The sequence below is a fragment of the Lepus europaeus genome, chromosome 14, assembly GCF_033115175.1.
Source record: "Lepus europaeus isolate LE1 chromosome 14, mLepTim1.pri, whole genome shotgun sequence".
In the NCBI taxonomy this organism is placed as follows: Eukaryota; Metazoa; Chordata; class Mammalia; order Lagomorpha; family Leporidae; genus Lepus; species Lepus europaeus.
Genome location: NC_084840.1, coordinates 17,488,419 through 17,513,410, shown reverse-complemented (window position 1 = coordinate 17,513,410; position 24,992 = coordinate 17,488,419). Strand labels below are relative to the sequence as shown.

The window sequence follows — 24,992 nt, the reverse complement described above, 5'->3', positions numbered from 1 at the left end:
GTGCTTGGACCCCTGTACCCGCATGGGAGACCAGGAAGAAGCACCTGGCTCCTGGCTTCGGATCGGCGCAGCGCCGGCCGTAGTGGCGATTTGGGGAGTGAACCAATGGAAGGAAGACCTTTCTCTGTCTCTTTCACTGTAACTCTACCTGTCAAATAAATTTAAAAAAAAAAAGAGCATGGACCTGGGCTTAAGCAAGTCGAGGTTCAAATCATGAAGCAACCACTTCTGTCCTTGGGCAAATTACGTATCCTTTCATTCATTCATTTTTTTTTTTTTAATTAAAGATTTACTTATTTACTTGAGAGGCAGAGCTACAGAGAGGGAGAGACAGAGAAAAAGGTCTTCCATCCACTGGTTCACTCCCCAAATGGCCTCAACGGCCAGACCTAGACAGATCTGAAGCCAGGAACCAGGAGCTTCCTCCAGGTCTCCCACGCAGGTGCAGAAGCCCAAGCACTTGGGCCATCTTCTGCTTTCCCACGCCATAGCAGAGAGACGGATTGGAAGAGAAGCAGCCAGGATATGAACCAGCACCCATATGGGATGCCAGCACTGCAGGCCTATAGCACTGGCCCCTTCATATCGCTTCTAAGCCTCAGTTTCCTTAGTCACAAAAATGAGAATAATAATATCTATTTATCAAGCAATCCTCTGAAAAGTGAATAATTCATGTTGCAAAGTGTTTAACACAATACCTGCCACACAGTTAAAAACTTTAAGGAAAAAAAAAAGACTATTGTTTAAAAGAATAAACATCTTTTGATTCCATTTTCCAAGAACTTTCTTAAGAATTATTTGAAAGGCAGAGAGAAAGCAAGAGTGAGAGAGATCTTCCTTTTGCTAGTTCATTCCCCAAATTCCTGCAACCATCATGGGTGGGCCAGGTACCCCAGACTCCATCTGGGTCTCTCACCTGGGTGGCATAGACCCCAATACTAGAGCCATCACCCACTGCTTCCCAGGATGCATATCTGCAGGAAACTGCCAAGTGGTGACATAACCCACTGTACCACAATGCCTGCTCCAGTTCCCTGCCATTACTATTTTTACTGCCCACTGGCTTTCATATCTATGAAACTACAGTATCTTTCCATGTAAAGTTCCATAACTGAACCTCAATGGAATAACCATCCAATAGTATGTATGCAACAGAAAAGCTTCATATCAAGAAAGAGCTATTAAATACAGTGTCCTATGTACCAAGTAGAAAATTATCAAAAGTTATCCATGTTCATATTTTTAAAAAATGATTTTGGGGGCCTGTGCTATGGCACAGAAGGTAAAGCTGCCACCTGCAGTGCTGGCATCCCATATGGGTGCCGGTTCAAGTCCTGGCTGCTCCACTTCCAATCCAGCTCTCTGCTATGGCCTGGGAAAGCAGTAGAAGATGGCCCAAGTTCTTGAGCTCCTGCACCTGCATGGGAGACCCGGAGGAAACTCCTGGCTCCTGGCTTCGGATCTGCGCAGCTCCAGCCATTGCAGTCAACTGGGGAGTGAACCAGCGGATGGAAGACCTCTCTCTCTTTGCCTCTCCTTCTCTCTCTGTGTAACGCTTTCAAATAAATAAATAAATAATTTTTAAAAAATGATTTTGAGGTGCTGGCCCTGTGACACAGTGGGTTAAGCTACCACCTGCAGTGCCAGCATCATATAGACACCAGTTGCTCTACTTCCAATCCAGCTCCCTGCTAATGGGCTTGGAAAGGCAATGAAAGAAGTACTTGGGCCCCTGCCACCCATGTGGGAGACCTGGATGAAACTCCTAGCTTCAGCCTGGCCCAGCCCTGGCCAGTGCAGCTATTTGAGGAGTGAACCAGCGGATGGAAGATCTCCCTCAACCTCTCCCTCTCTTCTCTGTCTGTAACTGCCTTTCAAGTAAATAAATCTTAAAAAAAGGTTTTGAAATAATTTTCAGATTTACAGAAAAACAAAATAGCAGAGAGTTCACAGATAGCCTTCACTTACATTCTCACCACCTAAGAGTTGTTCAAAAGTCAAAACGCAGGAAAGGAATGTGGGCACAGAACTATTCACTAAACTAGACTTGATAAGAATTTCCCCAGCCTTTTCCCTTGTCTTCTTCTGTTTTAGGATCCGACCTAGGATTCCACATTGTATTTGCTTGTCATGTCTCCTTAGTTTCCTCCAACCTGTGTGACACTTTCTGAAGCTTTGTCTTTTGTGATGAGAACACTTTGGGGGCCAGTGCTACAGTGTAACAAGTAAGCTTCCGCCTGTGGCACCAGCATCCCGTACAGGTACCAGTTCAAGTCCCGGCTGCTCCACTTTCGATCCAGCTCTCAGCTAATGGCCTGGGAAGGCAGTGGAGGATGGCCTAAGTCCTTGAACTCCTGCACCCAAGTGGGAGACTGGGAAGAAGCTCCAGGCTCTGAACGGGCCCAGCTCCAATGGTTGTGGCCATTTAGGGAGTGAATCAGCAGATGGAAGACTTCTCTGTCTCTCCCTCTCTCTTTGCATAACTCTGCCTCTCAAGTAAATAAATAAATCATAAAAAAAAATTATTTGATGGGCCAGCACTGTGGCATAGTGGATAAAACCACCTCCTGCAGTTTTGGCATCCCATATGGGCATCGGTTTGAATACTGGCTGCACTACTTCCAATCCAGCTCCCTGTTAATGTTCCTGGGAAAGCAGCAGCTGATGGCTCAAGTCCTTGGGATCCTGCACCCATGTGGGAGACCCAGATGAAGCTCCTGGCTTCAACCTGGCCCAGCCCTGGCTGTTGCAGCCATTTGGGGAGTAAACCAGCAGATGGAAGACCTCTCTTTCTCTGCCTCTCTGTAACTCTTTCAAATAAATAAATAGATAGATAAATCTTTAACAACAACAATTTATTGGTTTATTTGAAGGGCAGAGTGATAGACAGGGAGACATAGATCTTCATCTGCTGGTTCATTTCCCACATGGCTGCAACACTGGGCCAGGCTGTAGCCAGGAGCCAGGAACTCTACCCTGGTCCTCTAATGGGTAGCAGGGGCTCAGGCACTTGGCCATATTCACCTACCTCCAAAGTGCTGCTCAACAAGAAGCTGGATTGGAAGTGGAACAGCTCAGACTCAAAGCAGAACTCGAGGATGGGATGCCAGCGTTGCAAGTTGAGTTTTACCTGCTAAGCCGTTAACACCAGCCCCAAGGTCAAGCATTTTTGACAAGAATATCAGAAAGTGACGCCTGCGTTTTCAGTATATCATATCAAGGACTAAATAATGTTGCTATTCATATTGCTGGCAATGTTAACTTTGATCACCTAGCATGGTCAGGGCTCTTCTCCACTGTAAAGGTACTGATTTTTCATTTGCAATCGGTAAAATATCTTGGGAAAGATACTTTTTGAGATTGTGCCATTTTTCTGTTTCTTTTCAAATTCTCACCCATTGATCCTGGCACCCATCCCTCTGTAGATGCTGCCTGCAACAATTTTAACTGTTATATGCCTAATAGGGATTTTTATATTTCCACACTGCTCCTCACTTATTTTTAATGAACTAAGGATTTTTTAATTAAAATTTATTTATTTATTTGAAAGTCAGAGTTACACAGAGAGAGAAGGAGAGGTAGAGATAGAGAGAGAGAGAGAGAGTGGTCTTCCATCCGCTGGTTCACTTCTAAGATGGCCGCAATGGCCAGAGCTGTGCCGATCCGAAGGCAGGAACCAGGAGCTTCTTCCGGGTCTCCCACATGGGTGCAGGGGCCCAAGCACTTGGGCCATCTTCTATTGCTTTCCCAGGCCACAGCAGAGAGCTGGATTGGAAGAGGAGCAGCCGGGACTAGAACCGGCGCCCATATGGGATGCTGGTGCTTCAGGCCAGGGCATATTAACCTGCTGCGCCACAGCACTGGCCCCACTGCTCTTCACTTATTAATTGGAATTCTTCCATAAAATAGAACTGTCCCTTCTCCTTTATTTGTTCAGATGTGTGTGGATTCATGAGTATTTATTTTATTCTATTTAATAGCATCATTTTCAATTTTGTATTTCAAATTGTTCCAGTTTGGTCACTAGAATGCCTTCCAGTTGGTTCCTGCCTACTTCTATCTGCCTCTATCCTTTTTCAAGTCTTTTTTTACTAATTAAAAAAAAAAAGTATTTATTTGAAAGGCAGCGCTAAAGAGGTATAGAGAGAGAGACAGAGCTTTTCCACCTGCTGGTTCACTTCCCAAATTGCCCCCGTAGCCAGGTCTGTCCCAGGCCGAAGTCAGGAGCCAGGAACTCCATCCTGACCTTTCACATGGGTGGGAGGGACCCAAATCTTGGGTGGTCATGCACTGCCTTCTCGGGTGCATTACCAGGAAGTTGGATGGGAAGTGGAGTAGTTGCAACTAGAACCTGCACCCCAATATGGGTTGCTGGTGACCCCCTGTGCCAATATTGTTGGCCCTTCTCTCTCTCGCTCTTTTTTAAAAGATTTATTTATTTATTTTATTTTATTTGAAAGTCAGAGTTACACAGAGAGAGAAGGACAGGCAGAGAGAGGTCTTTCATCCGCTGGTTCAATCTCCAATTGGCCACAAAGGCTGGAGCTGCGCTAATCTGAAGCCAGAAGCCAGGAGTTTCCTCTGGGTCTCCCGTGCCGGTGCAGGGGCCCAAGCACTTGGGCCATCTTCCACTGCTTTCCCAGGTCACAGCAGAGAGCTGGATCAGAAGTGGAACAGCTGAGACTTGAACTGGCATCCACATGGGATGCCCGCACTGCAGGCGGCAGCCCCGCCCGCTAAGCCACAGCACGGGTCCCCCTTTTTTCTCTTTTAAAAAAGATTTGAAAGGCAGAAAATCAGACAGAGAGGAAGACACAGACACAGACACAGACACACACACACACACACACACAATCTTATCTTCCATCTGTTGGTTCCCATGCAAATGGCCACAACAGCCAGGGGTAGGCCAGGCTGCAGCCAGGAGTCAGGCACAGTTTAACCCACTGCGTTAACACCACTACCGGTTCTTATTTTCTGTTAGGCTATCACAAGATGTGCTAGGCTTATCTTCTATCTTCTCTGCCTATGTCCTGGAATCAATCTTCTGCAAGGAACCCTTGTACTTTTCAGTGGAGAATTAGAAACCAAGATCTGGGTACTGGGAATTCTCGTTGCTATTGAAGTGTCACTATCTGTAGGCCCTCTGAGAATGCAGCTAGGGAATACAGTACACCTACACATCCGTCTGTCCCTCATCCTGATACCTCAAATGTCAACCCATCGTCTCAAGGTTCATTCTATTCTTTCTTCTTTCATTTGTAACTTCCTGTCAGTGATAAACCTGGCTCTCATTATCTACAATGCATTGACTTATTGGTTCCATCTTACAATTTAACATAATTATAGAATTATTAGCCCATACCCGATGAAAAACAGATTAACTGAGGTACAATTTTTACATATACTTATTTTTCTTTAGCTCACAGTATGCAAATACAATGGCACTTCAAGCAGTTTGTGGAGAATGTGTTCAGTTTAGTGATTAAAACTGAGGGGCCGGTGCTGTGGCGTAGAGGGTAAAGTTGTGGCCTGAAGTGCTGGCATCTCATATGGGTGCCAGTTCAAGTCCCAGCTGCTCCACTCCCAATCTGGTTCTGTTATGGCCTGGGAAGGCAGTAGAAGATGGCCCAAGTGCTTGGGCCCCTGCACCCACCTGGGAGACCCAGAAGAAGCTCCTGGCTTTGGATTGGCCCAGCTCCAGCACTTGTGGCCATTTGGGGAGTGAATCAGCGGATGGAATAACTCTCTCTCTGCCTCTGCCTCTCTGTAACTCTGCCTTTCAAATAAGTAAATCTTAAAAACAAAACAAAACAAAAACCTGTCTTAAAAAAAGACTGAGATGCCTGCATCCAATACGGAAGTGCCTGGGTTCAGTGGTAGTTGCTGCTATGCACATGTGAGACTTGCATTGGGTTCCTGGACCCCAGCTTTGGTCTGGCCCCACTCCAGCTGTTGTGGGTATTTGGGGAGCAAACCAGCAAATGAGAGCTCTCTGTCTCTGCCTATTAAATAAGAATTTGTAGAAACTGGAGTTAAACAGTAAGTTTACTTCTGAGCAAAATTCTTTAAAGTCCAGTTTTTCCAAAATATACATTTTCCACGAACTTTTGAAGACCCCACAAATGCAGAAATTTCAAAAATTTTTTTGCACCAAAATGAACTTATCTTTAATTCTACTTTTCCATGAACTTTGTGAAATACCTTTGTACTACTTTCCAAATTAGGTTGGTTTTCTTCCTGACCATCCAATAACAGCTTTGTTATTCACACATAACACACACGGTTAGGTTCATTTTTTATTACTTGTCTTTCATTTTGGGTTCTCTTCCACATTGCTGATTATATTTACAAAAAGTCCCTTCCGAGGCCAGCACTGTGGCATAGCCAGTAAAGCTGCCGCCTGCAGTGCCAGCATCCCATATGGATGCCGGTTGGAGTCCCGGCCAATCCACTTCCAACCCAGCTCCCTGCTGATGTGCCTTGGAAAGCAGTGGAAGATGGCCCCAGTGCTTGGGCCCCTGCATACGCTCAGGAGGCCTGGAAGAAGCTCCTGGCTTCTGGCTTCAGATCAGCCCCGCTCTGGCCATTGCAGCCATTTGTGGAGTGAACCAGCAGATGGAAGACCTCTAACTCTGCCTTTCAAATAAATAATAAATCTTTAACAAAGGAAGAAAAAAAAAAAAAAAAAGCTCCTTCCAGAAAGTGTCACTTTACTCGTTCCCAATAACCTGTTTTCATTACCTTCTTCCACCTCCCTCCCCCGCCCACTCCTTGAATAGGTAACCAACTGGTTTCTGGTTTATCTTTCCTATATTTCCCTTGCACTAATGAAGAAGATATATGTACATCATTTTTTAAGATTTATTTATTTATTTGAAAGGCAGTTACAGAGAGAGAGAGAGAGAGACAGGAAAAGACAGAGAGATGTCCCATCTGCTGGTTCACTCCCCACATGGCCACAATGGCCAGAGCTGGAACAGTTGGAAGCCAGAAGCCTCCCAAGTGGATGCAGGGGCCCAAGCACTTGGGCCATCTTCTACTGCCTTCCAGGGCCATAGCAGAGAAGTGGATCGGAAGTGGAGCAGCCAGGACTCGAACCGGCTCCCATACGGGATGTCGGCACTGCAGGCAGTTGTTTTACCTGCTAAGCCTTAGTGTTGGTCCCTGTACAACTTCTTATAGTCTTCTTGCTGACATAAAAAGTAGAGTATTATGCTTTTTTTTTTTTTTTCAGTTAACATAATATCCTGGAAATCAATCCAAATCAGCTCAGATTCCTCATTCTCTACAGCTGCATAAAACGCCATTACTGAGAAGTATCCAACTTTGTTCAACTATTCCCCTATGTATGGATAGTTACATTGTTTCTAATAGTCTACTTTATAAACAATGTTGTAATGAATAACACTGTGTCTGTATTTTCTATTGTTGAAGGTATATGTCTTCAGGGTAGATCCGGCAACTGGGATTGTGGGTCAAGAGGTTAGTGCCTACGCAGTGTTGAGTGTGGTCAAGTTTCCTTCAGAGGATTATACCAATTCTCACTTCCACCAGGAATGTATTTCTCTACAGAACTGCCAACAGAATGATGAGAAAGGGTATTTCAGTGCTGTTTTATTTTATATTCCTCGAACCACAAGTGAGTGTAAATAATTTTTTATTTGTTTGAAACCCATTATGACATTTAGAGGGAAGGGGGAAATTGTCCATGTCTGCCCCCCCACCACCTTCTTCCTGTTGGCATTTTGGTTGTTTCTCAATTTTTAACAGTTCTTTATAATATTAAAGATATTATCCTTTTGTCTATGATGTATGTTGTGAGGAAGTCAGTTTTCTTTTGACTTTTTATGTATTTTATGGACATGAAAATTGTAAAAAAATGTATGCAGCCCAATTTATTTTTTCTTTTACTGCTTCTGGCTTTTGGAGTCATAATTAGAAAGCCTTTCCCAATGTCAAGATTAAAGAGAAATTTATCCATGTTTTCTTCTAGTACTTGTATGGTTTCACTGTTTACACCTAGATTCCTAATCCATTTGGAATTTACATGGTGTGAGATACAGATCTAATTCCAAATGGCTATGTAGCTATCCCAGCATTCTTTATTAAAAAGTCCACGTTTGGCTGGCGCCGTGGCTTAACAGGCTAATCCTCTGCCTTGCGGCGCCAGCACACCGGGTTCTAGTCCCGGTTCGGGTGCCGGATTCTATCCCGGTTGTCCCTCTTCCAGGCAAGCTCTCTGTTATGGCCCGGGAAGGCAGTGGAGGATGGCCCAAGTCCTTGGGCCCTGCACCCGCGTGGGAGACCAGGAGAAGCACCTGGCTCCCAGCTTCAGATCAGCGAGATGCGCCGGCCGCAGCGGCCATTGGAGGATGAACCAACGGCAAAAAGGGAGACCTTTCTCTCTGTCTCTCTCTCTCTCACTATCCACTCTGCCTGTCAAAAAATAAAAAAATAAAGACTGATTGCTTAAAAAAAAAAAAAAAAGTCCACGTTCATCACCAGTGATTTGCAACACCACTTCTGTTTACATAGGTTGAACCTTTACCCCAAATCAACTTGTCTAGCTCATCTATAATGTTGGGTTGTACTATCCAGCAACTGAGTACGTATTTCCATTTGTTCATATCTAAGTTTTTCAGAAGTGTTTAAAAAGTTTCCTCTGTGGGGTCGGCGCTGTGGCATAGCGGGTAAAGCCACCGCCTGCAGTGCTGGCATCCTGTATGGGCACCAGTTCGTGTCCCAGCTGCTCCACTTCCAATACAGCTCTCTGCTGTAGCCTGGGAAAGCAGTAGAAGATGGCCTAAGCCCTTGGGCCCCTGAACCCACGTGAGAGACCTGGAGGAGGCTCCAGGCTCCTGGCTTCGGATGGCTGCAGCTCTGGCTGCTGCGGTCAACTGGGGAGTGAACCAGAGGATGAACAACCTCCCCCCCGCCTCTCTCTCTCCTTCTCTGTGTAACTCCGACTTTCAAGTAAATAAATAAATCTTTTTAAAAAAGCAATAAAAATCTTCTAACCTTTATTGTTTGTGGATATATGAGCCACTGATTTTTGTGTTTTATTTGGCCATTTATTGAATTTTTTTTTTTTTAAAAGATTTATTTGGAGGGCCGGTGCTGTGGTGCAGTAGGTTAACACCCTGGCCTGAAGTGCCATCATCTCATATGGACGCCAGTTTGAGACCCGGCAGCTCCACTTTCAATCCAGCTTTCTGCTATGGCCTGGGAAAACAGCAGAAAATGGACCAAGTCTTTGGGCCCTTGCACCTGTTTGGGAGACCCAGAGGAGGCTCCTGGCGCTGGATCAATGCAGCTCCGGCCATTGCGGCTAATTGGGGAGTGAACCATCGGATGGAAGACATCTCTCTCTCTGCCTCTCCTCTCTCTGTGTAACTCTGACTTTCAAATAAATAAATAAATCTTAAAAAAAAAAAAAAAGATTTATTTGAGGCGTGTGTTGTGGTGCAGTGGGTTAAACACCACTTGCAATGCTAGCATCCCATAAGTGCATTGGTTCAAGTCCCAGTTGCTCCACTTCCAATCCAGCTCTCTGCTCTTGCACCTAGGACAATGGGGGAAAATGGCCCAAGTATTTGGTCCCCGGCACCCATGTGAGTTGTTTCCTGGCTTTGGCCTGGTCCTGGTCACTGTGGCCATCTGGGGAGTGAACCAGCAGATGGAAGATCAATCGACCTCTCTCTCTTTCCCTCCTTCCTACTGTAACTCTGCCTTTCAAATGCATACATAAGTCTTCAGGTGCATTAGGGAACTAGATTGGAAGTGGAGCAGCTGGGATTTGAGCCGGCACTCACATTCAGAATCAAAGAGATGTCTATAATCCAAAGATAGGGGAGTCAACTTTCAGAAATGGATCTGAAACACAGATGAGTAAGATACAATTTAGGAACACCTCTCGGCCACCAATGTTCAATTTTAACGGGAAAAAAAAAAGCACACTGAAATGCACATGTGAATTTTATGTAAAGAGAGAAATCACTAGTAAGGAACCCACAGCTCCCTTTGAGTTCAGATTCTTTTTTTTTTGAAAGGCAGAGTAACAAGGGGGGGGGGGGGGGCGGGAGAGAGAGAGAGACAGAGAGTCAGAGAGTTTGAGATTTTCTATCTGCTGGTTCTGCTGGTTTACTCCCCAAATGGCAACAGCTACATCTGGGCCAGGCTGAAGCAGGAGCCAGAAACTGCAACCCAAGGCTGTCTTCTGCTGCTTTCCCTGGTGTATTAGCAGGGAGCTGAATCAGAAGTGGAACAGCCAGACCTCCACCTGGCACTCCAATATATGGGACGCCTGCATCGCAAGTGGGGCCTTAACCTGCTGCACCATGTTGCTGGCCTGAGTTTAGATGCTTAGTGTGATAATGGATGCTAACTTCATAGCATTATATCTGCTTAGAATGTCTACCCAGGCTTAACCCCCTGGACACAGTAAACCAGTTCTGGTGTACCACAAGTGACTTCCTTCAGAATGATCTACAAGCATGTTCATAAATTACTTGGGACATACAATATTTTCCTTCAAGGTACTACTTATATAATGTTTGCATGGGCCACTGTGATGTGGGTTTTAATGTTCCTGGCAACAGCACAATTTGTAGGTCATCACTACAGAGACAAACTAAATGAGGTCACTGATACTCTTCCAGTACTGGGATGACACTATGGTTCATGGAAGGTTCCCCAAGGGTCCAATCTGGCCTGAGCCAGAAGAGCCAGGAAAGCACACAGACCAGGCAACTTCACGTGAAGGGCTTGTCACAATCTGGGGGCCTTTTCTTATCAACCAGAGAACTTCAAGTCTACTCTTTTCAGAAAAAGCTTAATATGAATATACTTTCTCATATTTGTGCCAGGTGAGGGTAGCATTCTAGTGATGATCACAACATCTGGGGGCTCTTCTAACATAATCATAAATTAATCGTGTCTGGTGACCTATCAAACATCATACTCCAAATTCCTCTAACCACCTTGCTTCACCAGCCACTGAGATTACACAGGATGACAAGATTAAGAGATCATCAGAAGATTAAGACCTATGTGACGGCCAGAAGCCTAAATCACCCAAGGGACCTGTACTTTGAGCAAGTACTATAAGATGGGTTTTCTCTGAAATCTTATTTCCTTCACAATGCAAGAGGACAAAGGAAAGTTCAAGTAACATAAACAACTGCTCACAACACTTAATAGGAAAGAAAATATTTGAAGATGGTTATCACTGGTAACTAAGACAAATTTTAAAAACAGAACAAACAGAATAGATTTTCTTCTTACAGGCTTCCAGAGTTTCAAATATGGGAACCACACGATCAACTCTGGCTTACAACCTCCAAAAATTCAAAGACAAATAATTCATTTCTATTAGGATATGAAGGGAAAGTATAAGTTATTATTTTTTTTAAAGTTTTATGTATTTACTTGAAAAGCAGAGTGACAGCAAGACAGAGGGATCTTCCATCTGTTAGTTCAAATACTGCCAACAGCTAGGGCCAAGCTGAAGCCAAGAGCCAGGAACTCCATCCAGGTTTCCCACGTGGGTGGCAGGGATCCAATAGTTGAGACATCACCTGCTGCCTCCCAGGGTGCACACGAGCAGGAAGCTGAATCGGAAGTGGAGACGGGACTCAAACCCAGGCGCTCTGATATGAAACATGGGCATCTTAACTGATGTGCCGCAGAATATTTTAAATTAAATTATTTTATTTAACTCAATTTATTCTGTCTACGCCACTTATAGGTGTAGAAATATAGGGATATCAGTTACTCTAGAAGAGTCACATCCATTAAGCTCTATTTTACTTAGAAGTTATACGAAGAGCTGTTTCCAAGGAATGTCAATAGTAACATGACACCGTGAACTCTGCCACAAAACACAAAGAAGGGAAATCCAGAAAAATAAAATCCTAAAGCTTTCCGTCTTGTTTTAAATCTGATCAACACTGATGCTGATCTACTGCTGATTTCTATTAAGCAGTAAAAACCCTATTTACAGATTTTCACTTAACAGAGACTATAGCATTTTTTGAAGGAACACAACTTAGAATATGTTTTTAAAAAACACCTTTGTGGATGTGACTGTAGGGATTTCTAGTTTTACTGATTAGTGTCTTTAACATAATTTCTTTAGAAAACATTAAAAAGAAAAGCTGAATGACACTTTGGGATGATTGAGGTAGAAAAAAATACAAGAGACACAAACACACACAGCCATTTCACTGTGCTTTGCTTGGAAAGGACCCATTAAGATTAAACTGAGATTCAACCTATGAAGTAACCTATGAAGTTAACCTAAAGGAGAACACCCGCAAGACAGCTGTCATACAAAGTTAGCATTCTAAAGCCCATTTCTGTTAGGAAACTTAATCTCTCTAGTTCCTTTCCCCAAGGAAAAACAGGATAGACCGATTCTGTTAATCTGCATTTTCACCCTGACTCTCGGTTCTCAACTGCACCTTTACTCCAATCCCAAATTGTCCTCCGACTTCCTTAACAAGAAATCCTCTGCCCTCTTTCATCCTGCAGTCTGGGTCTTTTGCTTCCTGCACTCCTTATCCTTGCTCCCCTTCCCTCCTTTCACCCAACCTGGCAAAAACATGACCTAAAACCAGACTTAGAACAAAGAGCATGGAGGACAAGGGATCAGTTAAGAAGTACAGGCTACCACTTTAGAAGCCTTCTGGAGCGGTAAGACGTGGCCATGCCTGGACGGTCAGCTAGCAGGAAGAACTGGAAACAGGGGTTGTCTGGACAAGGAGAGTTCTGAGCAGAGCTCTGGAGACGCCCCCTCTGTCTCACGGGGGTTACTAAGCCCCCACAAAACCACAGATGAAAGGAAAAAGAAAACTCCACCACTGGCCTGTTTCCGAGCGCGGCCGCCTTCCGCTCGGCTCAGTGCCCGCCACATGCCCAGGAGTGCGTCTGGATCCTTGAGGGGCGCCCTTCGCAGGTGGACAGTGCTTAGGCTAGACTGCAAGAGAGCCAGAAAAGTGCCCATGAGAACCAGAAAGCAAACCTCCAGCCAGCAGGATCATCTCTCTAGACATCTAAGATGGGGAACTCAACACAGGCATCGGGACGGCATCGGGATGCCAGGAAAGGTGAGGGGGAAAATTCCACCCCCTCCCCAGTTCAACGTAATGGTGGTAGAAGGGGAAAAACGTATTCTCTGTGACATATCTGCTGGAAACAAGACAGAACAGACTAAGTCCCAGTCGATGATGGGGGAAATGTCTTCATTCCTAACAGATGGAAAGAAATAACTACAAGAAGAAAACGGTCCAGAGTCTAAGTCTAGTGCATAGGAAAGTCTGTGCTATGCTGGCCAGGCCGGGAAAAGCAAAGCAACTCATGTCATCACTTGCGTGACATTGTCCTTCGGGGAAAACATAGAAAAGAAAAAAAAAAAAAAAGGAAGGAACCCCATTTTAAGATAGAAAGCTGACATGCTCAGCTGTCACAACCTGACTGTAGGTAGAACAGAAAAGATCTGATGAAGTAGAAAATATCAGACTTCGACGTAAGAGCTTTCAGCAGTTTGCAAACTCCCCAGTCTTTTTTAATTACCATGGTTACAAAATGCTTGACATGACCCTGCCTTTTAATAAAATGGAATTAGAAGAATGCTCTAACAAAGCATTTCATTTTTATCCTATTTAGGTAGAACTAAATTCCCAGAAACCCTGCTGATCAAACTCAAAATCTCAACCCTCCCAGGAAAAATGAAAGGGTAACCATTATCTCCTGAACGCTGAGCAGCACAGGGACTTCCAAATGTTCAAGCAATGCTCCTCTCAGTTCAGGATGGGAGCGCTGTCTAAACAACGCGGTAACTGGCACCACCTCCTTCTCTAATTAACCCGGTTAAGTAGGCTGTATTCAGAGAGGTTCGCTGGGTTTCTCTTAGATCCACGTGACTTTGGAAAATGGCAAGCGCAGGGACTCAACAAAGTCATTCCAGGACACCAGGCTGATGAAGCAACCTCCCGTGCTCCTTTTCAGACTGACACACTATATGAGTCAGGTGCGTCTCTCATACATACACACTTTATTGGCTTAAAATAGGCACCCATTCTGGCTAATAATTATAGGCAAGTTATCGCTCAGAAAAAATCAGCTGGCAGACTTAATGATCAGGATGTACTTTGGACTCTATCAACTCTATTTCCTAAAATAACTGCTTCTCAAAATCCCATCTATGGTGCAATTTGGCCAGAGCATATCAACCCATTTGTCCTTCTAGCAGAGAGCTGACAGCTGACCTGTGCCCATTCCCCATGAATTAAAGATTCTTCCATTTAATCTTCAAGACTAGGGGTCATTAACTGGCAGCCAGGGACGGCAGCACAACTTTTTGGCAAAGGGAACAGGCCAGTTAATCTCAAAGACTAGGTAGGACTGATCTCTTATGGTAGGCCATAACAAAGGGCTCACAAAGATAATGTCATTATTTGTGAGGACAGAGGAAACAGATCTAGTTGTCACCCTACTCTGGACCCTATGGAACCAAAAAAAGGATCGAGAGATCACCAGAACACAATTAATAAAACACCAACTATGGTTTTTCGTTAACTTCAAGAAAGAGTATTTCTGAGGACCAGAAAGCAAAGTTCTTTCAACCTAGGAATAAACAAGTGTAAAGCAACTTTAAAGAGGAAAATAATTTCTTCATTTGCAAGAATGGCTCCTCATTGTGCCTTCAGGGCCTTCTAACAGCAGGAGCAATGTCCAACCAAATACATTAGGCCACACAGTTGGCTAAATCCTGGCTATACTTTCACTCAGAGGAGTTATGGCCGGTGGAGAAGAAACTACTCATCCACCTCCAGGAGACCTCAGACTGAGACGGATACAAGATGCGACGTCCTCTGGATCCAATGGCAAAGACAAAGCGGTAAAGGCCCCAAGAACATCTAAGGAATGAACCACCACCCTCCACTTAAAAGATAGGTGAAAGGGGGAATCTCTATAGCTGTGTGGATAAACCTAAGGAGTCAGACTATTCTAGACCCAGTCTCTAAGGAGCCGGAGGCACTGTACTCAGCTCGCGATTTGCTCTGCCCTGTAACCACATCCTAAGCCTTTATTACTAGAGGAGGAGTATCAGGTCGCTGCATCGAAGCCCTCCCCTACCTCCCCTGCCTCTCCCAGCATGCCCTCCAGCGCCACGTTACCAGTACGTGGGGGGAGGGAGGGTGGGCTCAATCTATCTCCCATCAGTGGCTCAGATCAAAATTCTGTGCTGCTGAAATTTAATTTTTGATTTCAAGACCTCAAAAGATAACACGACAGACCAGAATTTAAAGAAGACCTCATGAAGTCTATAACTGCCTTTGCCTAGACAAGACCACGTGCTTGGCTAGAGCTGAGATCGGGGTCCAAGCGGAGCGGCAGCGTGCCAGGGCCCACCTGTCACAGAAAGGTGCCAGAGACGCATCTGCAGCACCAGGGGCACTGTGCATCATTCAGGGGAGGTCCAGTTGGGGCCAATCTGCACCAGATCTTCAACTTTATTCAAGTGGCAACTTAAAGGTGGTGTGCTTCCTTTGCTTTGTTACTCTTCCTCCTTCACACCCAAGAGAGGCAGAGACAGGAACATGAATAAAGGAATTCTACCCGGAGGGCACAAAAACTCCTTCCGATCAACCTGTGTGTGGCTGTCAATCAGCTTTCTCCTACACAGGAGGAGGCAGAGCCATGACAACCACAAATGGTCCTTAACCTGCCGCACCCCCAAATTTCAACAGAAGGGAATTTGCTTTCAACAGCTGTCACATCCCGAGACAGTGAACACAAAAGACTCATCTTAAAATGTTTTTCACTGAAAATAAACCCAACGGGAGAGTTAACCCAAGGTTCTGAGCGTGACTGGTCAGACCAGGGACACCACCCCTTCTCTCTGAAAGGCCTTTGCGTGGTAGTGGAAACACTTAGTTGAGCTGGGAGAGTCTGAGGATTTGCAGTTGCAGGAATTTCAGCCCAGACAGAATTCTTACATAAGGACCAAGAAGAGTTTCTTGCCATTTGAGGATCCAGTTCTTCTTTGTCGGGTGGCTACACTGGGAAAGAAAGGCCCCCTCGGCAGGAAACTGATAGGAAATCTCAAACCAATAGCTCATTTTCTTCTCCATCACTTTAGCGCACACAATAGCAGGATGCGGACAAAGAATCAAAAACAAAGGATGAGCGGTTCTTCCAAAGAGAATTGCACACAGGGGTGTGTGTGTGTGTGTGTGTTTTATAGTAAGTGCATATTACGGTGGAAATACACGGGGGGGGGGGGGCACGGGCAGGAAGGCGAGGCAGTTGCATATGCGCTTAATTTAATTTCTGGGAAGGCATGGAGAGTGCAAACAACCGGCTGGGTTTACAAAAGGCAGAAACTTGTCCGATGACGTCCGCCACGCGCTGATAGCCGCCTCCTCAAGACCTCCTCTCTCACCACTCCTAACGCCCCCCCCATCCCAGCACCGCCGAGCGGGAGGAGACGACAGCCGGAGACCCCGGGCCACACTCAGCCCGGCCCGGCCGGCGCCCCCCGCTCCGTCCCCGGCGCCCCGGGCTCCGCGCCCTCGCCTTCCCCGCCGAGGCTCCGCCGCCCGCACCCTCGCCGCCCCGCCGGCGACTCCGCTCCTCGGCGCCCAGCCCCCCACCGGCTGACGCTGCCCCGCTGTGCCCCGCCGGGCCCCCGCGGCGGGCAGGGGATCGTGCGGCCGGCCCAGGTCCCCGCCATCCTCGTGACGGTCCCGCCTCACTCACCCTCCGTCACCTCCAGCACCTTAATCTGCTCCTCGGCAGCCGCCCGCACCTCCTGCACCGGGGACAGGATCCCCGTGAGCGTATCCACCAACGCTTCCTTCAGTCCTTGTGCCACCGGACCCGGCAGCCCGGAGGCCGCGCCAGCCGCCGCCGCTGCCGCCATCTTTTCTCCCCTCAGCCCGCCAGCCCCGAGGCCGGGACCCGCCACCGGATGACGGCTCCCGCGCGCGGCCAATCCGCGAAGCCGCGCCTGCGCACCGCCATCGGGCGGGAGCGGGCCGCGGGCGGGGGCCGGGGAGCGGGCGGAGGCCTCCGGAGACAGCGCCTTCTGCCGCTGGCGCGAACACTGCGCCTTTTGCGGCCGGGGTCGCTGAGGGTTTGGGTGAACGTGGGTCCTAGGTGAGCTCAGCGATCTCGTTCGGAGTAAAGACTTGCAGACGGGGACGCTGTGCTAGGAGGGAGGGCGTGGGGTGGGGATGAAGGAGAGGGGTCTGCGTCAGGAAGAGCTGTTTTTAAACCAGCTTATTTTACCCCCAAGCCTCGGGAATCCAAAGGTGGGCGTGGGGAGCAGTGGGGAGTGCCGGTGGCTTTCGGCCCAGTGTCCTCGGGGCGACCCAGAACCAATCCTTTTGGCGGTCAGTGCATACATGGCTTTCCCCGGGAAGTCTGGCCGGACACTGCAGAGACAGGGCAGTAGTGGGAGTGGCTATCAGGGCCCGGCCTGAGGGAGTGGCCCAAGGGACCGAGGCTTCGCGGTGGAGCAGGTGCAGAGGATCCGCGTGCAGGGTTTGGAATGCAGGGCTGGAGGCTAGCACGGCGCGGCGCGTGGCTGCGGGGAGGAAGGCGCGCTGTGGGGTGGGAGCAAGAACAGGGATTTCATTGCCAATGGCAAAGGAAAGCAGCTGGCAATTCCTCGGTTAGGCCCAGGACTGTGGATGCCCAATCGCTAACAGTTGGGGGTTGTCACCTCCTCTGAGTTTCCCCGAAGAATGTTTTCTTGGTTTATTTTGAGGCCAGCTCCAAACGTATTGGTTAGGGCCTGGCGCTGCTGGTTGGAGTCCCAGCTGCTCCACGTCCCACCCAGCTCCCTGCCAATGCTCTTGGGAAAGCAGCTGGGGTCCCTGCACCCACGTGGGAGACCCTGAAGAAGCTCCTGGCTTTGGCCTGGCCCAGCCCCTGCCACTGCAGCCACTTGGGATGGAAGCTCTCTTCTCTGTAACTCTTTTAAATACATAAATAAAATCTTAAAAAAAAAAAACAAAACAAAACAAACAAAAAAAAAAAACAAAAAAACCTGCATGTCAGTTGCTCCACTGAATTTTTGGAAAAAAAAAGAAAACATATTGGTGAGAGGGCTGAGGTGGCTCGTGAACCCTGATTTCTCAGGGAAAATTTGCTTCCTGGGCCTCCTGCTGCAATGGGGAGAGGTAAGACTGCTTTCTTTCCCTCCAGTGGCCAGGGGAAGCTGACTCCCTTAGGGCAGTATCTTTTCTTGCAGATTAATTCACTTTTATCCCAAGAAGAAAACTGAGGTAAGTCCAGAGGGCGTTCTCAAACGTGGGGCAGTGGGCGGGTGGTCTGAGATCTGGTAAAAGGGGCTTTATCCACGGTGTGTGGGCAGGGTCCCCACCCCCCCATCCAAAGCGCTGCCACTGAGGACCTGGGGGCCAGGCCAGTGGGTTTCACTTCTGGGTTAGGCTAACCAAGCGGCCCCACCTCATCAAGGGCTGGACCATGGCACTGAAGGAGACAGAAATGAGGCAGAGAGGTCTTGAGAGAGAACCAGTGGACAATACAGGAGATAACTTTATTGAAACGCAAATGGCATCGAACAGATGAATCTCGCTGGGAGGAGACACGCCTGGTGGACAGAGGGCCTGGGGGAGGGGCCTCCGTGGTGATGGAGGAAGGCCTCTTCAGCTGGCCTCGGCACGAATTCAGTTTTCAACCAATGTGTTTCTCAAATGACTGACTGAGGGGACAGCCCAGGTCTCTTCATGATTGTTACCGCAACTATATACAACAGTTTGCTTTCCAGATCTGGCTTTGCTTTTTCTACAGTAGTTACAAAAAGGGGGGTTGGTTGAAAGAGAGGTGGGTCAGATGAGAAAAGAACATAAACACACAGAGACACACATATCCTGGTTTGGGGTTTTGCACTCAATAAATTAAAAGTGTTGCAAACATTCCGGCCCACCCTCCACCTGAGGAGTGCCACGCATCTGAGAAAGACTCCATTACACAGACACTGCTGCCTGAAACAGGAGGGGCGGGGAGGATGCTAGCAGGGGCTTTGTTAAAAACAAACAACAACATTAGGAAATGGGAAGCCACTGCACAGCAGTAGCCCAGAGACTGGCCTTATCCTCTTAGTATGGACATTCTCAGAAATGGCCGGAAGCAGGGAGACCCCACAGGAGATTGCTAAAGGGCCCCTCATCAGCCTTCTGGGGACTGAGGGGTGGGTTTAGGGCAATCACTTTGCACTGGCTTTCCCTAGGCCCCAGTCTTTCCTAGAGTCTTAGTTCCAGAACTCAGAAGAACTCCAAAGTTTCACTATGCTCTCTCTCCCAGAGGAAGTTGACACACTGGAAACAAACCCAGCTCTAGACAGCCTCGCTTCCCTCATTCCCATCTGCTCAACTGTGGCTCTGAGATACAAAGCTCTTTTCAGATTCTTTAAAAAAGTATTTTATTCTCTCGCCTTGGCTGAGTGGCTCCATGTCCAGGTTGCAATGTGGGGAAAGTCTGGGCTGTAGGCGTAGGTACCCCGCACCGTGTTCACTCACGTACAACTCTCTCCTGTGAGCTGAGGGGCTGACCTGGGGTCCTGGAGCCCTGCACCTGCTCGCTGTCTTGGGGAAGGGGTTCTGACCAGGTTCTCAAGGCCAGCAGTGCCCTTTATAGCTCAAATCAAGGGAGGGATCTTGCTGGGAGAACACATTGTCATGGAAACAAAGTGACATTTTTCACCGTCTGATGACATCATCAGAAACAGGCTCAGAATAGACACAAGTTTCCCAGCAGAAGAGGAATCTGGAAGAGACCTCCAATTGCTTTCCTCTGGCAAAGCCCCTCAGTTTGCAGGTGGAAGTTTCAGGGCAGGAGATTTTTCTCGGAAAGCTGTCCGACTTGCAAAGATGCAAACACTCCCCTAACTTCTGCCCAGAAGCACACATACTTCTCCTTTGTTCAGACCAAAGGCAAAACAAACACACAGAAGGATGAGAAAGGTGACTTTTGAAATTCACGTTGAAGTCTGGATTAGGACCTAGCATCTTCTTATTTGGCCCCTTAGTGTGAGAACACTGACGGCTGGATTTGCCTTATAGTCACTCTCAACTTCAGTCTGCATCAGTCAGCAGGAGGCTTTGTTACAATATGGCTTGCCGGGCCCCAGCCCCTGGAGTTGCTGACTTAGTAGATTTGAGATGGAGCCTAAAAAGCTCACTTCTTCCAAGGCTCCAAGAGCCACTGCTTTGGAACCATACTTTGAGAACCACTGATTTAAGCAACCAAAGGGTTGACTCAGGGAACTTGGGGTTCACCTACTTCCACGACAACCCTTGTCACATTAAAATTCCTCGTGGCATAATCATAGAGAAAAATGGCCAAAGCATCAAGAAGGAAGGGTCCAGTAAACACTGGTTTAATTTCCAGCTGTCTTGGTCTCAATGGTGTCCTCCCTTCAAGGCTGTAAGATCTTCTAGTTTATTTCTACCTTTTCTAGGGTCTGTGGCTGGCAGTGCTTGGGGCCAGAGCTAGGCTGAACATTCACACATACATCGCCCTGGGTGGTGGGACAGCCAAGCTGGCTACCCCACGTGTTCCTGATCAGGTTGACTGAGGTCTCATGAAAATCTAAAGCTGATTCAATCGTCAGGGGCGACATCTTCAGGCTTTGGGGAACAGTGTCCCTAAGGTCTGCTACTTAACAGCTTCTGCTTGGCCAATGCCCAGAGTTAAAAGTGTGATGCATAAGGAGGAGCTGTGTTTGGTGGTCTCGGCTATTTCAGCACTTGAACCCTGTGTTAAATATGCAATTAGGACAGCTTCCCCAACACCTTGCAATGAAGAATCTCTAAAGTCTTGTGTAAATATCTCCTTGATCCTTCAGGAGTTCCATTCAGTTTGGCAATTTTCACCTGTAGGTTGTGATCCCGAATACAGGTGCCTTCCCAGGTGATGATGTATGATGTGAGCTCTACTTTCTGCCCCTGAACGTGTGTCCCTTGTCTCAGGGAGCTCGATGTGGACAGCAAGATGAGGTCCACGGAGAGTCATGTAAACAAGGAAAATCAGAAAGGAGCACAGAAATCATTAGTTCGTCTTACATCCTTAAGGATTATCGATAGATTACTTAGGAGGTTGGGAATTCAAGAGCAAAACATAGTCTACCGACCCACACAGACTTCACCGTAGGGGCTGTCCAAGCTCTTGCAACAGATTCTTCCCTATCAGCCTCTACCTTCCCAATGGTTAGACTCCATAAAAGACACTGGCATAAGGAGCTACACAGACAGAGATAAGCACCGTAGAGTTGCCACAAAGCATAGATTTTTAAAAAAATACTCCATGAAGCCTCAGAAGGAAACAGCAACAGCAAACTGCTCTTGTGTGACACACGCGCACACACACACACAGACGCATTAGGTCCCAGATTAGCCTCCAATTACCTAGTATTTTATTTTTAGTGCCTAGGCAGGGACTGAGAAACAAGTACATTGGACAACATGTGTTGGTCTTCTTCATCCAGAGATGAGAGGGACTCTGCCGAGGAGCCTCTGCTGGATTTGTGGCTCTCCCCATAGGGTGACGTTGGGTACTGAACCAAGTCATGTACCAGCCAACTCTGGTGAAGGATGGAGTTGAGGGGCTGGAGAGGAGGGGTGTAGCACAGGTTCCAGCATTAGGCTGGATTTTTCTGAAGGTGCCTGGGACTGAGAATTTAGCCAGGGGACCCAGTTTTTCTTTGCTGAGTGATCCCAGTGTTCTCTACCAAAAAACAGCCGTGTAGATAGGACATGAGTCCGTGGATTTGCTCCTTGTCGTTAGTTCCAGGGCAGTGATGGGGCAGCTCCGGTTTTCTGGAAGTCTGATGAGCATCCCAAGGGGTTATAGCACCGTGAGGAGGCCCAACATCTTGCAGTTGCTGCCAGCCACGATTCCTCTGTGAGATGATTGATCCCCTTGGCGAGGGGCCCAGATGTGCAACTGTAAACAGGGTCCCAGGCTCCAGAGGGAAAGCTGAGGCTTCAAGAACACCTCCCCAGATGGGAACACACTTTCTAGAGGAAATGCTAAATGCAGAGGTCAACTCAGGGGTTGGTGGATCCCAGGCACAGAAGCGCAGTCACAGCACAAGCAGCCTTCAGAATCAACCTGCCAAGGATCCAGGTAAGATTCATGGTGGTATCCACGGTTACCAGAGAGTCAAGAATCCCTTTAGGGTCTGAGGCAGCTAGAGTGGAAGAAGGGGTTTCCCCTCTCCTCCTTCTCAAGTGGCCAGCAACATCCACGACAGAAGGCACTGGCTGGGCAGCACCAGAAAGCAGAGAATTAAGGGCTCGGCCATCCGATTAAAATGGCGTTAGAAGCCTGAGCCTGGCCATGCCCTGGAGCTCCGGCTGGCAATCAAGAGGCCTAGGTCCAAAGTAGGCCCGTCCGGTCTGGTCTTCTCTTCCTGCTGAGCTGGAACCCTTGGCTTTGGGGCCTCCTCATTCTGCACAGCAGAGACCTTAAGGCAGTGAGTTCAGCACCATCCTCGGACAGCTCCATCTCACCCCAGAGTTGCACGATGTACAGCCCAGTTGGTGGGGGGGTCTTCACAGCTCATGGAATTAGCAGCAATAGCAATAAGTTTCCAGCATGGATGACCCTGTCGTCCTCAGGACCTGCCAGGTGAATGCAGAAGCTTGGGGTGGGGGAGGGGGAGTGTCATCTGCACCATGTTGCGGACCTAAATGAAAACGTTCTCCTACGAAGAATCAGATGGGCGGGGCAGGGATCCAGGTTCGTAGAGCTAAAGATTCTGATGGAGTCTTGTGCCACTTAGGAATCTGAAGAGCAAACACCTGGTGCAGGCCCAGCACATATCCCTGATCTACAGAGACCTGAAACAGCTTCTCAGGCAGCTCAGCCGGGAATCCCACCCCAGCAAGGCCTTCAGAAATGGCAGGGAGCAGACTTGCCACTCCAGACAAGCCACATCCCATTGTCCCTCAGGCTTTATCTTAACTGACCTTCCACCCTGATGTGCCGGACATGTAATCAAAGGTTTCTTTTTTGTTCACGCCCTGGGTTCCAGCTATGTTTCTTAGACAATCCCAAATGTGTAGATAACGAGGAGGCGTGCACTGAATGGAGCTTCCCTTTCCTACTGGACTTGAACTTGAGGACCCAGATGTTCTTTTTTTTCAATCTAGAGTCTGCTACTAAGTACTCAGCAAGCACTTCTCAAGTGAAGAACAGACTCCCAGCTCTTCAGGGCAAGAGGAAAGGGGCCCCAGGTGGGATCTCTTTGGAAGGCAGATGTTGGTCACCAATCAAACTCCCTGAGCCTCCTCTTCTGACTGTGGTACCTCTCATGGGAGATCCAGTCTCCTCTAAGTGAATATTTACTCGTCAGACAGCATGGGCTAGCCAGGTATTGAGATTCACTCAGGCAAAGTGGCTACTGTTGGAATAGTGCAGTGAGGAGCCAGAAAGTCACAAGACAGAGAAATATTTCCAATTCCTTGGTCCTCCTCCAGTCCGTGATGAAGCTCAGAGTAGATCTGTCCAGCTGTGGCTCTCCCCTCGCACACCAGAGGCTGGCAATTGGGCTCCCAGGCGGATTGTGTGCTTTTTCAGAAGGGAATCAAGGGAACTCGGCTCCTCTTCTCCCACTACGTCTGAGCCAGAGTTTGGTGTCTCATCAAAGCCCCGCAGCCATAGCTGCCAAGGCCAGCGGCATGGCAGGTGTCTAGCTGGTGCCAGCTGGATGGCATCAGATTCTCCAAAGGACTTCCCTTGGAAAAGCCAAACCAGCCCCTGGAAAAGCAGCCCAGCATCTTGTGGACAAGTGAGGAAATGGAAGAAGCAAAACAAAGGAAAAGAAAAGGAAAATAAGAAAGCAAATGCAAGGGAGGAAAAAAATAGAAACAAAATTAGAAAGCAGAAATAAAAAATAAAGAAGTAGGGTTTATTGACTCTCGTGTGTGTATGTTAAATAGAGGGCAGGTGTCTCTCTGCAGGCTGTGATGTCATTTCTGTGGTCTGCTGACTTAGCCTGGTGGCCACAGCATCAACCTCCCCTTACGAAGTGGAAGGTGGAGTGGGCAGCGCTCTTTCTGCCGGGGCAACTGGTTCCCCCTCTCCAGCTTCATCTTCTCCGTGTTTCTTTTCTTTCTTTTTTTTTTTTCTTTTAAACCTTTTATGGATTGATTTAAACATTGTGTAAACTACATGCTTCATTTTCTGGGCTCCAGCCAGATCTCCGAGAAGAGTTGTTGGCAGCGGCGATGGACTTGGGGAGGGGCTGTGAGACAATCTGGGGGCTTCCTGCCTCCCTCAGCTTTCCCCACACGTTTGCAAGAATCAGGAATGCTGCAATTTTTCCATGTCTTCGGAATCCACCCCCCTCCAGAAAGCCCAGGAGTTTGTAATTGAGACAGGAAATGGAGGAAAAGACCTATGATCATCTTTTCCCCAAAGTCACGAGAGGAGGCCAGTACATGTATTTAGGGGACAACGTTCCCAACTCGACCCCACCAATCCTGACTAGGAAGTTCTTGAAGGTGCAGCACCAAGAACCCGCCCGCCTTCTCCCACCTCCTCCTCCCTCCTGTTCTCCTCCTGGGGCTGGGGGCCGGTGGTTGAGGAGAAGGGAGGGCAGAGGAGGAACTGACGCAGCCGATGCCAGCCCTCTGCCGTCCGGGGCTCCAGTGAGCCCTGTGCCCTCACAGCGTGGCCTGGAGGTTGGGGTCCAGGATGGTCTCTCGATCCGGAGACTCAATGTAGTTGGCAGCTTCTTGAAGTTTCAGCAGCATGGCCATCTGAAGGGGGGAACGAGATGGGTCATGAGTCAGGACCCTGGGCTCTGCCTGCCCACAGAAGGGAAGCAGGAAAACCTAGAGCATGGATCCTGATCCTTGGTTTGTGATTACGAGCTTGGAGCTTATGGGGGAACAAGGTCAGGGGGATTAGGTACAATGGTTAAGGAGCCTGCATTTCATATCAGAGTG

The 24,992-nt window shown here is 47.8% G+C and overlaps 2 protein-coding genes across 7 annotated transcripts in view; both read right to left on the bottom strand.

Annotated features, from left to right (window-relative positions):
* The window catches only part of IPO9 (importin 9), a 52,412-nt gene extending 35,447 nt beyond the window's left edge, over nucleotides 1–16,965 (bottom strand). For 2 of the 3 annotated variants that reach the window (XR_009867990.1, XM_062211584.1), the window contains exon 1: nucleotides 16,768–16,965. Coding sequence is in view for 1 of the 3 variants with exons in the window: in XM_062211584.1 (XP_062067568.1) it covers nucleotides 16,768–16,930 (163 nt within the window). In the remaining 2 variants the exon portion in view is untranslated. Of the gene's footprint in view, nucleotides 1–12,868; nucleotides 12,975–16,767 lie in introns of those variants that run through there. The other variant, XM_062211585.1, reaches the window with a different exon arrangement.
* A 1,589-nt stretch (nucleotides 16,966–18,554) lies between these two features.
* Nucleotides 18,555–24,992, bottom strand: part of NAV1 (neuron navigator 1) — a 228,814-nt gene continuing 222,376 nt past the window's right edge. For all 4 annotated transcript variants that reach the window (XM_062211580.1, XM_062211581.1, XM_062211582.1 and 1 more), the window contains one exon: nucleotides 18,555–24,803. In XM_062211580.1, the coding sequence (XP_062067564.1) occupies nucleotides 24,708–24,803 (96 nt within the window). In that variant the 3' untranslated portion in view covers nucleotides 18,555–24,707. The remainder of the gene's footprint in view (nucleotides 24,804–24,992) is intronic.